Source organism: Rhipicephalus sanguineus, chromosome 9 (assembly GCF_013339695.2).
Source record: "Rhipicephalus sanguineus isolate Rsan-2018 chromosome 9, BIME_Rsan_1.4, whole genome shotgun sequence".
Classification (NCBI taxonomy): Eukaryota; Metazoa; Arthropoda; class Arachnida; order Ixodida; family Ixodidae; genus Rhipicephalus; species Rhipicephalus sanguineus.
The window spans coordinates 123,642,472-123,659,808 of NC_051184.2; the positions used below are offsets into that span (position 1 = coordinate 123,642,472).

Consider the following 17,337-nt stretch of genomic DNA (forward strand, 5'->3'; position numbering starts at 1 on the left):
TGATGTACTACAATCTGGAATGTTCCCAGATATTCGGTTCGGCCCGCGCGAGACAGTGATCACACGTTGAACGGACCAGTTACACAGACTTAACAATGAAGCGCTCGTGGCAATATACACGCCCAAATAAGGACAGTAAAGCCACAACAACCCACCCGGCCCCATTAACAATATCGTGCAACGCCCCTGAGGACGACCATTAGTTATTTGCACCCACTCGAGTTATTTTCCTCTTCCGATACCTTTGAGCCCTTCTAATATCGAAAAAGTCAGATTCACACAGCGCATTTGTAAATGTACGCACCGTACCCACAGCTTCGCCAACGCGCGGTAAATGTTTGGCGTGCTTTCACAGGAAATGAGCACACAGCTTTCTTAGAACAGCTAAATTCCAATAGAGCAGCTCTGTTAATGAGAACTAACAGACAATAATGCCAAAGGAAGTATAGGGAATGTTATTTGTAATAATTAGATATAAATGCGAAGAAAGAATAGTGAACGAAAACATAACCTGCCGCCGGCGAGGACCGAACCTGCGACCTTCGTATGACGCGTCCGATGCTCTACCACTGAGCTACGGCGGCGGTCATCCCTCCGTCCACTTTATAGGTTATATATGTGCAATTAAACATAGGAGTGTGTTAGCGCCGATCGCAACTAACACATGACTAACACACTCCTAGGTTTCAATGCACATATATACCATATAATGTGGACGAGGCTCAATGGTAGCTCAGTGGTAGAGCATCGGACGCGTTATTCGAAATTCGCAGACTGTGCCCCGCCGGCGGCAGGTTATGTTTTCGTCCACTTTTCATTCTTCACATTTATACCCAATTATTATAAATAAGATCCCCTATACTTTGGTATTATTGTCTGTTAGTTCTCATTATTATTGTTCTAACAAAGAAAACTAGCCCTTAAAAAGCCATCTTGTGTCCTTCAATATTACATCAGCTCAGTTACTCTGAATAGACTAGACGCCGAATCACCGCCAGAAGAAAGGATTAAGACAGAAGAAACCGGAATAAGGCACGCCCCTTCTGTTTCCTCTGTCTCTAAGTTTCTTCTGGCGGTCGTTCGGCGTCTAGTTAATTAGACGCCGAACGTTAGGTAATTAGAGAGTTATGTACTGACTAGCCCAGCACTAAGTTCGGCTCAATTACACCGAGATCGTGAATCTTCGCGGTTGGCATCAGCCCGTTTTCATTTTTGTAATTTCCGTACCTTCTAGCAGTCGCTTCGGCTACAAGAACCAATTCGCAATATCTCTCAAAAGGCATATATGAAGCAAACACCCAATAAAGGCTTTGAAGTTTTGTCCATCAAGGCTTACGACGACAAGTACTGCGCTTAATAGTGGCAGACACGCAACGAAAGCCACATCAGTAATAGTACCGGGACAGCCGGGTGCCGCCGATGCGCCCAGCACTTCTTGCGCGCTGCCCAGCGCGCCTTCAGTACTGAGCGACTGCAGCGCCACCGCGTGGTCGACGTGGAAGGCATCAGGCGGCGAGGCGCGTTCACGCCGCTCGACAGTTCTAGTGCACTCTAACCGTAGCAGGGCGTTGAAATGCGTCAACGAACGCAATCAATTCCAAGGTTGCGCGACCATCATGTTTTTGTCTGCCGCAACAGATGAAAGTTAAGTAAATGGAAAAGGCTGTGCACCTAGCAGCGTACACGTTATTCTTCATCGTCATGCACAAAAAATATTCCCTATTCTTTCTTGAAAACGGACGGTTAGACAGTACTTCACACGTGCTCTTGATGCCAGACTTGTGAAACACGCGCCTTACCTTACTGAGGCGGACCTTAGGAAAGGAAGGTTTAAGGAAGCTTTTTGAATACGCTGGCTCCCTCAAGGAGCTCCTTAAGATAAGGATGCATGAAGGTCTCTATACGTAACGTAAGGAAATGGTCTGAGGTGAGGAGCGTTTCTGAATATGGCCTCTTGAAAAAGAAAAGGAATAAACGCGTGCAGGCAAGCACTGCAGTAGAAGAAGAAGTTGGAACGATGAACGGCGGTCTGTGTGGTTCCTTGGCTGATCGATAGTTTCTTTACATTGTGGTAAAGTTTCTTTACATTGCACGACGATAGTTTCTTTACATTGCACGACTCAAGGGGACTGTGTACTCGACCGCGTCGCTCTGCGGGCGGCGAGGACTCGCAACGGATCGCTCGTGATCAGCGTGTGCCCGGCACTTCGACATCTGCACGGATGGATCGCCTAAAAACCAAGCGCGCATCTCGACGAGCCCAGAATACCAAGCTTATACAGGAAGCACGGTACCTGCTGACGGATCCTACCGCGGACAATCCCAAGCTAACAGGTATTTATGACCGTTTGTCGGCTAGCAACTGCGAGCTCTCGAAGATTAATGATGCACTAGAAGAGCACCTAGCTGACGGGGAGCTCGAAGCGGAGTACGTAGCGGCGGCGGAGTACAGCGACCAAGCCATTAGCATGCTCGCCGAGATTCGATGCAGAGTAGCCGATTTGGGACGCGGAGACAGTACAGCGGCGACTGCTCCTCAGAACGCAACCCCATCAGCTCCTGATGCTCCGACCAGAATTGGCCCAAGACTGCCGAACCTTGGCATGCCAACATTTGGAGGCGACATTCACGAGTGGTCAGCTTTCTGGGAGCAGTTCGCGCAGACTGTTCATCTCAACAACGCTCTATCAACTACAACGAATTTTTTCTATCTACGGCATTACCTTGCGGGTGAAGCGGCAGCGGCGATATCTCGTTTTCCGACTTCCGAATTCTGTTACGCGGACGCCATAGAGTTGCTAAAAGAACTCTTCGGAGATCGGAAACGGATAGAGCAACGCCACCTGTCAGCGCTTCGCAGTCTCCCTCACGTGAAATCAGGAAGCGACGTTCGAGGCCTCAGGCGACTTTACGATGCCGCGCAGCTCAACATCAGGTGTCTAACTGCGCTAAACGTTCCCACGCTCAGTTTCTCAGCGATGCTGATCGACATTTTACAGCAAGCATTGCCGTATGACATCGTTTTGGTCTATACACGTGGAAAGCGCAGTCAAGCGTTAAAGGAAAGCGGTTCTTCTGCAAACGTCTTCGAGCCAGCCGCTGCACCTGCGTCATCGGATGCAGAGTTAAAGGAGCTGCTTACCTTTACACGCGTCGAACTAGAAAGCCGGGAGCAGTGTAAGCCATTTGCAGAGAGACCGGTTGATCACCGTGCACAGCGAACTCGAAGCAGCAGCACGAGCACCGCTTCTGTACTACACAGCGCATCGTGCAACTGGAACGAGTGTTCTTTCTGCAAATGGAAGAAGCACGGCACACGCGCCTGCGACGCCGACCTCTCTGTCACTTCTAAGAAAGAGATGCTGACTAAGGACAACCGCTGCTATCGATGCACGTCACGAGGTCATCAGGCACGGTCCTGCAAAGTCAAACTCGCTCGAGTTGTCATGGGAGGCACGCATCAAGCATGTGCGATCCTAACTACAGGAAGAACATGACAGTGACACCTCGACCAGTGGACGCCTCCGGGAGCACAGTAGGAATGGTGTCATCACAGTCAGTTATGCTGTGCGACAAGGATTCACTGAGCGGGAGCGAGATAAATGACAGAGAAGTATACTTGCAGACCTTTCGCGCCTTTGTCGTGAAAGATGACAGCTCAAGATATGTCCGAGGGATTCTCGTCGGAGGCAGCCGGCGACCCTTTGTCACAGAAGAGCTCGTCAGGAAGTTACAGCTGCAGGTACTGGGAGAAACACGGATTGCACTCAACACGTTCGGCTGCGCATCTCCAAGTACTGCGGAAAGACAGAAGGTTGTAGAAGATCCCCTGCGCAGCCAGCACTCTTCCGACACCCGCATAGTGCGTGCAATTGTTGTCCCAGTTATTTGTCACGACATTGCTTCCCCGAAAGCTGACAGCGACTTCCTTCATAACCTGCGGCTCGAAGGGAAATTCATCGTGGACGAAAAGAAGTTCGACGCGGAGACGGAGAATGGCCTCAGCTTGTTGATAGGAGCTGACCATCCTTGGCAAGTAATATCTGGAGAAATTGTAAAGAGCGCAGAAGTTCCAGGACTGGTAGCGATCGACACAGCGTTTGGACGGACGCTACAAGGACCCAGTCAGCAAAAAGCCTTTCTGGACTGCGACTCCAGCCTCATGGTCTGCATTCTAAAAGTACAAGCAATTGGTGATGACGAAACAACGTCACAGATCTTGCAATCGTTTTGGCAACTAGAAGCCATGGGCCTTACAGATTCGGGAGAATCTCCGTCCCATGAGTCTGTTGCAGGATTCCGTGGATCTATTAGCAAGAAAAACATCAGATACACCGTGACGTTCCCTTGGAAAGAAGATAAGAAACCGCTCTTAGGAAACAACTGGGAAATCGCGCAGTCACGTCTACAAAGACTAACACGGAGGCTATCGACGAAGGAAGGACTGTTGCAGCGATACGACATAGTCATCCGGCAATATGTGGAGTAGGGTCACGCTGAAGTGGTGCCTAAGGATAGTCCTCTGGATCGGGACTGGGCCATGTATTATATGCCACATCGCGAAGTCATAAGGGAGGAATCGTTAACTACCAAACGGCGGGTAGTGTTTGACGCATCGTCACACACTCAAGGCGTACCATCCCTTAACGGTTGTTTGGACAAAGGAGTGAACCTCAATCCAGAATTGTTGCGAATCCTCCTTCGCTTTCGGTGGTTCCCGGTCGCCATAAACTCGGACATCGATAAGGCATTCCTACAAATTGAGATACAGGAGACTGACCGAGATGCCTTCCGGTTTCTGTGGTTTGATACTTGTCGATTGGCGCATGACACGGGTGCCATTTGGATCAACATCAAGCCCCTTCTTGCTCATGGCAACTATACACTACCACTTGGATAACGCGTGCGATGATAAAGCACTCGCTTCTACATTGAGGAAGGCATTTTATGTCGACGATTTATTGGTGGGCGCGGAGACATTCCATGAAGGTCTGCGCATCTATGTACAGCCAAAGGCAATCATGAGAGATGCAGGCATGAACCTCAGAAAGTGGAAGACCAATAACCATCAGCAGCAGGACATTTTCGTCAACCAGGAGGAGCAAGTAGAAGGAGCATCCAGAGAAGCAGCTGCGGTCTTGGGAATGCAGTGGGATATAGAAAAGGACTACTTCAAGTTTTCTTCCAAATCTGTGGCACAATATTTAGTCGCTGGCCGGCCCGACACCAAACGTACTCTACTAAAGGTTGCTTCTCGAATTTATGACCCGCTTGGCATTCTATCGTATTTCACGATTACAGCGAAGCTTTTGTTTTAAAGCCTCTGGGTTTTAGGCCGTTCCTGGGATGATCAAATACCCGAGGAGATCAAGAAGCCGTGGACGGCCTGGTGTGCGGACGTGGTTCAGCTTGGCCACATAAAGATTCCGCGCTGCGTGAGAGACGGGCTTCATGGACCAGTGGAAGAGGCGGAACTGCACATATTCGTCGACGCCAGCCTGAAGGCTTATGCAGCATATGCATATTTGAGAGCATTCGACGAAGCCGAGAACTCGGCTACTTCACTGATTTAGCGAAGTCAAGAGTGGCACCTATTAAGACATTAACACTACCAAAGCTCGAGCTTATGGCCGCGGTAGTGGGAGCCAGATTGCTAAAGTACATTTGTTCCTCATGGGATTCAAAAGATTTCCCCTGCGTCATGTGGACTGACTCTATGATTACATTGAGCCGGATCTGCGGTGACCATAGCAAGTTGAGTCAGTTTGTAAAACATAGAGTGACTGAAATAGCAAAAGCTACTGAACCAGTGCTATGGCGCTACTGCCCGAGTGAAGACAACTAGGGGCATACCTTTGACTAGGGGCATACCTTTGAAGAATCTACTTGCATGTCGCTGTTGGTGGTATGGACCTGAATGGTTCTCCCCGCCGAAATCAAACTGGCCTTCCGAACCGAACCAGTGCACACCGATCAACGAAGAGGCAGAGATTGACACGCAACATGTATTTCTTCAAGCATAATCTACGAACTTACACCCTGTGATTGATTTAAGCAAGCACAATAATCTGCAGAAGCTCCTACGCGTCACCGCCTGGGTCTTCCGCTTTGCGAATCGATGCCGTGGTATTCAAACATCGCTCAGCGAAACAATTTCGACACTAGAGCTATGCAAGGCTGAAAGGTTTTGGGTACGAGTTCAGCTAGAAGTATTCGCGAAGGACGTCGAACAGCTTGAACTTGGAGACACTCTCAAAACACTCGAAGCTGCTCGATCTTCACCCTTTCTTGGACCAAAGCGGTCAGCTTCGGCTTGGCGGACGACTTGAAAGAATCGACGCTACGTATGACGAAAAGCATCTGGTCATACTACCACAGAGGCATCCCTTCACGGCTTTGGTAGTGACAGAAGCTCACTGTAGAGCTTTGCATGGTGGTGTGGCAAGCACTATGATGCAAATACGACAGCGTTATTGGATTATCCGCGCTCGACAAGAAGTTAAACGAATCATTATTGCTTGCTTTCTCTGCCGAAGGTACAACATGAAACCTGGAAACGTACAATATACGCCGATGCCTGAGGACCGGCTTCTGTCGTCACGACCGTTTGATGTAGTGTGATTGGACTTTGCAGGTCCACTATATATAAAGCAACAGGAGCTACATGGTGATGCATCGAAAGCTTACATCCTGCTGTTCACCTGTGCGACGACGAGAGGAGTACACCTTGAACTGACGAGTGCGATCTCGACAAGCGCTTTCTTACTAGGTTCCACCGGTTTCTGGCTCGCAGAAGGGTACCATCAACACTATACTCCGACAACGCTCTTGCCTTTAAGAGACCATCACGGGACCTCAGGAACATGTGGAATGTCATGAAGAGCTCTCCGTTCGCGTCTTTCCTACTGGCCCATCGCATCGAATGGAAGTTTATCGTTCCGGGTGCACCTTGGTGGGGTGGTTGGTGGGAGAGGCTTGTCCGAACAGTTCACTCCGAACTGTTCACCTGTGCGAAGACGAGAGCAGTACACCTTGAACTGACGAGTGCAATCTCGACAAGCGCTTTCTTACTAGGTTCCACCGGTTTCTGGCTCGCAGAGGGGTACCAGCAACACTGTACTCCGACAACGCTTTTGCCTTTAAGAGAGCATCACGGGACCTCAGGAACATCTGGAATGTCATGAAGAGCTCTCCGTTCGCGTCTTTCCTACTGACCCATTCCATCGAATGGAAGTCTATCGTTCCGGGTGCACCTTGGTGGGGTGGTTGGTGGGAGAGGCTTGTCCGAACAGTGAAGTCATCGTTGCGCAAGGTGATGGGAAAGAGCAAACTCACCAGCGAACAAACCGAGACGATGCTACTGGAGGTTGAAGCAGTTGGTAAGTCAAGACCATTGACCTACACGTACACGGACGCCAAAGAGCCTTCTCCGATATGTCCGGCGCATTTTCTTGTTGGACGTTCCTTGTTAGCTTCTCCAGAGCGGCCCAACAATGACTACGATGCTATAAGTGCTCAGACTACTCGAAGTGACATCAGCAAGAAGTTGAGACACAGACAGAAGCTGATAGATCACCTGTGGATGCGATGGTAAAAAGAGTACCGGCGAGAACTGCGGGGACTTCACCTATACCGTGCACATCCCAGCAGCTGTCTCCGAGTAGATGATGTGGTAATCATCGAAGAGCCTGGCATTTCTCGAGGTGTTTGGCCCCTTGAGCGAGTCACAGACGTTTAACCTGGTCAAAATGGCATAATCAGTGCTTGCCGGGTGAAAGCCCAAGACGGAAAGTTTTTAAGAAAGCCAGTACAGAAATTGTACAAGATCGAATTGAGCGACACTACTGGGGGGCGGGAGTATGTTGAAAAAGAAAAGGAATAAACGCGTGCAGGCGAGCGCTGCAGTAGAAGAAGAAAAAGTTGGCACGATGAACGGCTCTCTGTGTGGTTCCTTGGCTGATCGATAGTTTCTTTACACGGCCCTTAGCTTTCGTTGTCTTTTTAATAAAGTATACTACCTACGTGCAATATTTATAATATGTACTATTTTTGCCTGCACTCTAGTTATTTAGAAATATTTCTGTATTTATTTTGCTTTTACACTGCACTAAGTGTTTCACAAACACTTAGTGCACGAGCGAGACATAAGCCATCAGCAACACGTGTTGCTCATTCTCCCTTTTCCCATAAAATCCAAAAGAATCTAATGTTAGATAAATATGCGCAACTTCCATCATAATACAAAAGAACTGTAAAGAGTGAACGATATTATAGTAACGTGGTCGTAAGCAGAGAAAATGTTTTCCTGCACAACAGAATCTAAGCATAACTTATAACACACACAAACATAGTTGCTTGCATGAACGAAAATGTAATAGGCGGTCGAAACAACACAAAAAATGAGAGGTGGCAAGCCTAACTTCGCAACAAACAATACGTTTGGAAGTTTATGATTTTTAATAGCTTCACACAGAAGAAAAGAAAAACAAAAATGTTTAGGCATGCATCAAACAGAAGGGAACTATGCAGCGCAAGACCTGTTTAATATTGAGCTGAATTTGCCATTATTCAATAGGGCAGTAAGCTGAGTCTTTTTTTCTTTTAGATGGGATAAGCTGCGTAAGAAGTTGTCTTTCCTAGCGGCACCAACATCATCGTCCATAGAGAGCGTAATTGTTGTAATAGTGGCAGCGGAACTAATTTCAATAGATGAAGATGGAAAAGACCCGTTCATTAAGCCAAATGTTGATGATTATACGAATCGCTTTCGCAGGATTACATGGATGTTATTGATAATCGCCTGCGTCGTGATACCTCATATTTAGTAGAAATAATTCGTACAAGATGTAAACATACTGGCTTGGTATAGACCCTATGCAAAATCTACTGCCACATAGCGGCCGCCATGCGCATTTCCGCCATGTTGAAGGCTAAGCGTCCTCCGCATGTACACACACGGAGCGTACGTATCAACGTATGGCGGCTGATAGGAACGGCAAAAGCGACATATTTTCGTGCGACGTGTTGCAAAGATTGAGGAAATGGGGTTCCTGACAAAAGGTTTGCACGAAGCTGACCTCAATATTATTAGATTTCCTCGCAGCCGACGAGAATCATCAGACAGTTCCGTTGCTCCGGCTTCTGCTTACCACTAACACCGTAATTACGTTCACCGTTGTTAATATATACAATAGCATCAGTACTCATCAGGGAACACTATTTCATGTCATGCCGGAACGAGACAGTTTCCGCGCCGTTTGCTTGCAGGCAAACGCAAATTCGCTGCGTATAAGAGTTTCAAAGCTGCATCGCGGCTCCTCGCGCATGCCTGCGCTGCTGTTGACAACCTTGTTTATTACATTGTGATAGCAAAAAAAAAATGTTAGATAGGTAGCACGCGCGCGTCATTGATGCTCAGCGAACGGGCCGATTGTGCAAGAACGTGTTGTTTGTCGTTTCTTTTCGATTGTGGAGTTAAATAATGTCACGGGATCCTGATGTCGACGAAGGCAGTAGTCGGCGTGTCCCAGATTAAACTCTTTATTTGGCCGAACTTGTGGCCGGTAAATGGAAAGTGAAACAACAGCAATAAACACCCTACACTGATAGCGGCGAACAGAGCGTCAGCCGCCGATAAACTGCTCAGCGCTAAGGCGCTTCGGCATTTTTACACGCGCCATCGAACATTCTAGCCTTATTGCTGCTGGCCGCGTTAGTTCCAGAAAAGACTGTTCGCGTTTCCGCGCTGAACTCTAACAGATCATCTCAAATAATCTGGAACGCTACCAGACATTCTGGGGCGGCTGCGCACGGCAGTAGTCACGCGTCTAAGGGGGCGGTAACATAAAGCATGCAAAGAAAGAAGCACGAGTGGCATTTCCCCCCTCTGAGAAAGGCATCTTCCCGATGCCTAAACAGGAAATGGAAGTGCATACACAAAGAAAGTGGAATATTAAAGCAAAAAGTACAGCCCTCACGTTCGCTAACGCGCAAAAAACGGCTTAAGGTGCACGACATGGACGACTTCGGGACGTGCGCGGCGCCCCTGAGAGTTCGAAATGCCGTCCGGGATAACCTAGTAGTCTTGGGCGCCGAGACGTCTGAGCACCTCTATGATGCTAAGTATCATCGAAGAAGCTTCTCGCTAATGGCCCGTCGGCGTATCGGCGTCCAGACCAACACTCGGTCACCGGGTTGGTACTCCATGTGGCGTCTTCGAAGATTATAGTAACGGCTGTCGGCCCTCTGCTGGTTCTAGTGCGCAGGCGGGCGAGCTCTCGAGCTTGTTCGGCGCGTTGCAAATAAGCGGCGACGTCGAGATCGTCTTCGTCGGTGGCGGTTGGCAGCATTGCGTTGAGCGTCGTTGCCGAGCTCCTTCCGTAGACAAGCTTCTACGGCGTCATTTGCGTCGTTTCTTGCATGGCCGTGTTGTATGCGAAGGTCACATACGGAAGGATGGTATCCCAGGTATTGTGTTGGACGTCGACGTACAAGGTCAGTATGTCAGTGATTTTCTTGTTTGGACGCTCAGTGAGGCCATTTGTCTGTGGGTAGTAGGCGGTTGTGCGGCAGTGACTTGCCTGGCTGTATCTCAGAATTACCTGAGTTAGGTCAGCAGTAAATGACGCACCTCTGTCGATGATGAGGACCTCTGGGGCACCATGATGCAGGAAGATGTTCTCAACGGAGAACTTCGCTACCTCGGCGGCACTGCGTCTGGGCAGGGCCCTACTCTCGGCGTAGCCGGTGAGGTAGTCGGTAGTTACGAGGATCCATTTGTTTCCGGAAGCCGGCGTCGGGAACGGCCCCAGCCAGTCCATCGCGATGTGCAGGGACGACCGTCGACGTGGCTCGATAGTACTTTTCCTACATTAGTACTTTTCCTACATTAATGCGAGCGTAGTACGATAGTACTTTTCCTACATTAATGCGAGCGTGCGAGAAACACCCAGGTACCCAGACGTCAGGTCGTCGTTCAGAGTCTGGACGACCTCTGGTCGCGATGTCCAGGGCATCACGAGAAGGCAATCGGCTAGAAGCGGCGAGAAGTTCTTTTTTGGGAGAACACCGTTGCGCAAAAAAAGCGACGTCTGTCCCCGCGTGAATACCTTCGGAACAACGGTGATCCTACCCTCGAGGTATTCCCAAGGCCCCTGAGTTCTGGGTCCGCTCGCTGTCGTTCGGCGAAGTCGTACGCACTTGTGGTTTCCAAGAAGCAGTCATCCTGAAGGACGTCTGCTGGGCATCCAGAAGGACGTCTTGCTGGTATAGCACACTGAAACGCGGTTCCGAAAACACAGCGCGGTTTATTATTGTATCTCCGCCATTGTTCCAACTACTTCTTCTTTCTCCACAGCAGACTACCCACTACTAGTTTATGTCCCAAGTGCGTCGTGCCAGAAGAAGAAAAGTATGCCACAGATAGGCCCCCCCTGCAGACAAGTGGCCGTGGGCACTTGAAGAAAAAAAATGGTCAGACTGAGCTTGTCAGAATGGGTGCCGGCTTGATCCTTTCAATGCTGACTGTGTCTTCATGCCCATTACGCAGGATTGTAAAATGATGTTCAGAACGCTTGATGACTGGGAAAGGACCGTCTTAGCGAGGCTGAAGAGCACGGCGAGACGCATCGACACGAACAAAAACGTGTGAAGATGTCTGTAGGTTTGCCGGCAGAAAAACGTCGTTCTTAGTATGAGCTGAAGTTGGTGATGGGCGCAAGTTTTGCATGAAGACCCGCAGACGCTGGACGAAAGAAGATGGATCCGAAACACTCTGCGTAGTAACGGGGCTGACGAGGTCACCAGGCAAACGGAGTGTGCAGCCATAAACCATCTCGGCTACAGAGCAGGCAAGTTCTGGCCGAAGTGTTGAACGCAGGCCGAGAAGCACGATAGGGAGGTGTGATACCCAATCTTCGGCGTGAGGCTGCGAGGCGAGTGCTGCTTTTAGATGACGGTGGAGTCTCTCCACTAAGCCATTTGATGCTGGATGATACGCAGTTGTGCGAATACGCGCACAACCCAGTAGAGATGTGACAGAGGTGAAAAGCGCTGACTCAAACTGTCTGCCTCGATCGGTAGTCACCGTTGATGGTACACCGAAACGGCTAATCCAGGTAGCAAGAAAGGTACGAGCAACTGTTTCTGCCGTGATGTCAGGCATTGGAGCTGCTTCAGGCCACCTAGTGTACCTGTCAATACACGTAAGCAAATACGTATTTCCCCGACATGGAGGTAAAGGCCCGACAATGTCCAAATGAATGGTGTCGAAACGTGCATCAGGGAGAGGGAATTTTCCCCATGGAGGCTTGGTGTGCCGTTGTACCTTGATACGCTGACACGCTGTGCAAGTGCGAACCCAGTCACGAATGTTAGCGCGTATGCGCGGCCAGACATAGCGTTCAGTGACCAGGTGTTGCGTAGCTCTTACGCCTGGATGGCAGATGGAGTGGAGGGTGTCAAAAACAGCACGACGCAGCTGTGAAGGAACATAGATACGAGTGCAGTTGTGTGAAACATCGCACCAGAGCGTAACGTCGTCGTCGGGAAAGTTGACTTGTTCCAGTCGGAGGGAAGTAGAGTATCGGACTCGTGGAAGCTCATCGTCTAATGCCTGTGCCTCCGCGAGCGAAGACAATGAAAGGTCGGTGGTGCCTGTCGTGGCATTGATGGTAATACGACTGAGAGCGTCCGCTGCACTGTTAAAACTGCCTTTTACATAACGTATGTCTGTGGTGAATTCGGCAATGAAAGCAAGGTGCCGAAGTTCTCTAGGAGTGTGCGTGGCACTGCAGGAACGTAAAGCCGAAACAAGTGGCTTGTGGTCGGTAAGAATGGCAAATTGTCGCCCTTCAAGGAAGTACCTGAAATGCTTCACCGCAAGGTAGGCTGCGAGGAGCTCCCGTCCGAAAGTACTGTATCGGCGCTCAGTGTCGCGTAACTTGCGGGAGAAGAAGGAAATTGGAGCCCATGCACCATTGATCCATTGATGAAGAGCGGCTCCAACTGCTTCTGAAGAAGCGTCCACCATGAGGCTAGTGGGAGCAGTTGGTGAAGGGTGATGCAGGAGGGTGGCCTGGGCGAGTTTGGTCTTAACGGCGGAAAAAGCTTGATCCGCGACCGTGTCCCAGGGAAGTGCGGCTGACTCGGCTTGCGAAGTCGAGAGTAGTGCTTCCAGAGGCTGCAGCAGTGTAGAGCATGAAGGGATGAAGCGGCGATAAAAATTGACGAGTCCGAGAAAACGTCGCAGACTACGTATGGACGTGGGAGGCGGGTACTCGAGGATAGCTTGAACCTTGTCAGGTAGAGGAGTGATGCCATCTTTAGTGATCTGATGTCCGAGGAATGCTATCTCCGAGACTCCAAACTGACACTTTTCTACATTGATGACAAGGTCGTAATCACGCAGTCGAGTGAAAAGCTCACGTAGATGTGCCTTGTGCGTTTCAGCGTCCTTGCTGGCAACGAGAAGATCGTCGATATAGGCGAAACAAAACGGCAAGCCTCTTGTGACTTCGTCTATAAAACGCTGAAATGTCTGAGCTGCGTTTCTCAAACCGAAGGGCATTGGTAAATACTCATAGAGCCCAAATGGGGTAATTATTGCAGTTTTGGGAATGTCAGAAGGCTCAACGGGGATCTGGTGATAAGCTTTCACGAGATCAATCTTCGAGTATACTGTTGTGCCGGTTAAAAAGGCAGTACAGTCCTGAATATTGGGTAACGGGTATCGATCTGGAACGGTGACTGCATTGAGAGCCCGATAATCACCACAGGGCCGCCAGTCATTGTTCTTCTTGGGAACCATGTGTAGCGCCGACGACCACGAGCTTGATGACGGACGAATGATCTGCAGCTGTAACATATGCTCAAACTCGTTGCGAGCAATGCGAAGTTTATCAGGGCCAAGTCGGCGAGGGCGGCAGTGAACCGGTGGGCCTGTGGTTACGATGCAGTGGGTCACAGTGTGCTTGGGGGTCTTATCCATTGGAGACTGCGTTGTAATCTCCGGAAACTCGTTGAGCAGAGCTGTATATGGTGACGTAGGCGGTTTCACGAAAGTGGGGTTTAGGGCCGTAGCGCGTGACAGAAAACCATTGACCGATAAGCCGGTATAGCTATCCACCAGGCGACAGCGGTTCATATCCACGAGCAGATGAAAATGCCTTAAGAAATCGGCGCCTAAGATTGCGTAGCGTACGTCTGCTATCCAAAATAACCACTGCAGTTTCCTTTTGAGACCGAGATCAAGGGTCAGAGACTTCTGTCCGTATGTTGCGATGACCGAAGAATTGATCGCTTGTAAAGGAGTAGACTTCTCGCGGAGACGCCGGTCAGTTTTGGACGCTGGAATTATGCTGACTTCTGCTCCAGTGTCCACCAGCAAGCGAAGACCTGTGGTTCTGTCGGTGATGTGGAAGAGGCGGCTTGATGCTTGGCCTTGATCGCCCGCCGCTGTTACTGACGATCGGCCGGAGCGTTTCCCATGCGCCATGAGCAGGGTGGCACACATCTGCGAGCCGCGGCACGAAAACGCCGGTGATAGTAGCATGTGTTCTGCGGTGAAAAGCGGTGCTCGGGCTGGTGGAGGGGCCGTTGCGGAGCAGGCGACGTGAGAGATGGTCGGTGTGGACGAGGATGGTCATTTAAGTTATGAATGCTCAGCAATTGCAGACGCAAGTTAGCGACTTCAGCTGCGAGATCTTTTACCGTTTCTCGAAGGGAATCTGCTTCAGAAATCGGAGAGGTGTGGGCAGCGTTTATGACTGCCGGAGCAACGTCCATCATGTCATCGGCCATTTCTGCCAGCTCCGACAGCGTCTTATCCTGAGCTGGGACAAGAGCCATTCGCACGGTAGGTGGAAGACGCTGTAGAAACAACTCACGTAGTATGGATGTTTCTAAGCCGTCCGGCTGGTCCCCAAGCAGGTGCTGCAGGTGACGTAGAAACTGTGTGGGACGGCGGTCCCCGAGCTCTTCGTTGCACAGAAGTTGCTGAATGCGCCGATGCTTAGGCGGAACGAGTCGGTGAAGAAGAGCCTGTTTGACTGTCGTATATGGAGCGTCACCAGGCGGGCCCACGAGGATGTCGCGTATTTCGGCCATTGCCTGTGGCGGCAACGCTTCAACGAGGAGCTCATGCTTGCGAACTTCTGACGTGATGCGATGAATGCGGAACTTGTTCTCGACTTGAATGAACCATAAGGAGGGATCGGCAAGCCACAGCTGTGGTAGCGTTATGGTAGTAGTACCTCCAACAACGCCGGAAGAGGGTACATGGCCAGGTGCAGTGGCAGCGGTACCAGGGCTGAGGCCGTCGAGATGCTCACGCTGCTCCATGGAAGGTCGCGTTCGTAGTCCGGGTCACCAATAAATATAGCACACTGAAACGCGGTTCCGAAAACACAGCGCGGTTTATTATTGTATCTCCGCCATTGTTCCAACTACTTCTTCTTTCTCCACAGCAGACTACCCACTACTAGTTTATGTCCCAAGTGCGTCGTGCCAGAAGAAGAAGAAAAGTATGCCACACTGGCATAGTTGCTAATATACCAAATAATAAACGTAGCGCGAAAAACACGGACACGGTAAATGAGCAACACACTTCCTGCGGCGGTGGGCCGACTGGGGCGCGGGACAGGCAGTCAGCGTCGCAGTGTTTTCTTCCGAACTTGTAAACGACGGTAATGTCGAATTCTTGAAGTCTGAGGCTCCACCATTTGTGGCGACCTGAAGGGTCCTTGAAGTTAGCTAGCCAACACAAGGGGTGGTGGTCCCTCACATCTTTGAAGGGCCGGCCGTAGAGTTGGGGGCGAAACTTAGCCCACATAATGGCCAGGCACTCCTTTTCTGTTGTTGAATAGTTGATTTCTGCCATTGATAGCGACCTGCTCGCATAACTTGCGTCGGTGTGGATTTCCGCATCGGCGTATTCGTCGAAATGCGGGAGCATCGGAGGCATCTGAAGTCGTCGTTTCAGTTCTTAAAATGCTTCAATTTTCGATGTTTCCCACTTGAATGGCACGACCTCGCGTGCTCGCGTTCAAACTTGGTACGTGCTCTGAAGAATTGGTCGGCCACCTTGCCCTGTTATGCTGCGATGTTTCGCGACTTGGGTCTGTGGAATTCTTGACGACGACGAGAAGCAGTCTTTGAATTGAAGGAGCAGAGCATTAAGCTGGTCTTGCTTGTGCTTCGGGATGCTGTGGTTTACGTCGAAGTCTGTTTGGGGACCTCGATCCTTCAAAGCAGGTTCGGTAGCATCGATGATGGCGAAAGCATTGCTGGCGTCCACGAATTCGTTGATGTAGGCGACCGTCGTACCAGTGTTGCGGCGCCTATATTCGTGGCAGAAGTTTGCCAGCACCACATTTGCTTTGCCATCGCGTAGCTCGGCTATGCGTCTTGCGACACAAATCTGACGATTCAGAAGCAGGTGTTGATCGACCTCGATGCCGTCATCATGGTCGGCGGGTTCTTTGCTGCGGACGGAATTGATGACGCTGGAAGGAGGCGGAATGGTGACGTGTTCTATCGCATGTAATGCGTTGTTCCCTGGCGTCGTGTGCGGCGGAAGCGCTTTTTGTGAGGTTAGTGTTGTTGCCTCAGACCCCAGATCGATGACGGCGCCGTGGTGACCTAGGAAGTCCGTTCCAAGTATCACATCCCTGGAGCAATGCTGTAAGATTACAAAGCTGGCAGGATGCCCGGTTATCGATGGTGACTTTTGCGGTGCAGACTCCTTCCGGCGTAAGGATGTGGCCTCCAGCGGTCCGGATTTCGGGGCCTTGCCAAGCAGTCATAATTTTCTTCAACGTTGTGGCGAATGGTTCGCTGACGACGGAATAATCGGCTCCACTGTCGACGAGAACGGTGACGTTGTGGCCGTCGAATAGTACGTCGAGGTCGCGAGTTCGTCGCCTTGCGTTGCTGTTGGGTCGCAGCGTCGGGTCACGGATATGTCGGTTTGCTCCGCGGCTTTCACGTTGCGTCGTCAGGTCTTCTTCTGGCCGCGAAGTTCGGACGTCAGGGCTCCGCTCAGCTTGCGGCGAGTTCTTTAAATGCCGTCGCGGTGTCGTTGTCGGCGGCGGAGGATCTTTGATTTTTCGGCGTACATCAACCGCACCTCCTTTGCTTGCTGCCCTTAGATTTGCGGATACAGGCTAGGTGACCGGCCCCGGGTTGGGCCAGTGTACTGGCGGTGCTGCGGTGAGACAGCGGCGAGGCGACGGCGAACGGAAAGGTTATCGGGGTGACCACTGCGCACCTCCGAGGTAGTCGGCGATGTCGCGTCGTCGTTCACCGCGCTGTGGACGCGGCGCGTCAATGGCGAACCCA

At 50.5% G+C, this 17,337-nt stretch overlaps 1 protein-coding gene across 1 annotated transcript; it reads left to right on the forward strand.

The window, feature by feature from the left end:
• The first annotated feature begins 3,466 nt into the window (after positions 1-3,466).
• LOC119405834 (uncharacterized) lies at positions 3,467-4,489 on the forward strand. Its single transcript, XM_037672665.1, has one exon. It carries the CDS (start codon positions 3,467-3,469, stop codon positions 4,487-4,489), a length of 1,023 nt encoding a protein of 340 aa, XP_037528593.1.
• Positions 4,490-17,337: the final 12,848 nt, after the last annotated feature.

Bases quoted from the DNA above. Each gene is read 5' to 3' on its own strand.
- LOC119405834 (XM_037672665.1), top strand. From the start codon at position 3,467: ATGTGCGATCCTAACTACAGGAAGAACATGACAGTGACACCTCGACCA.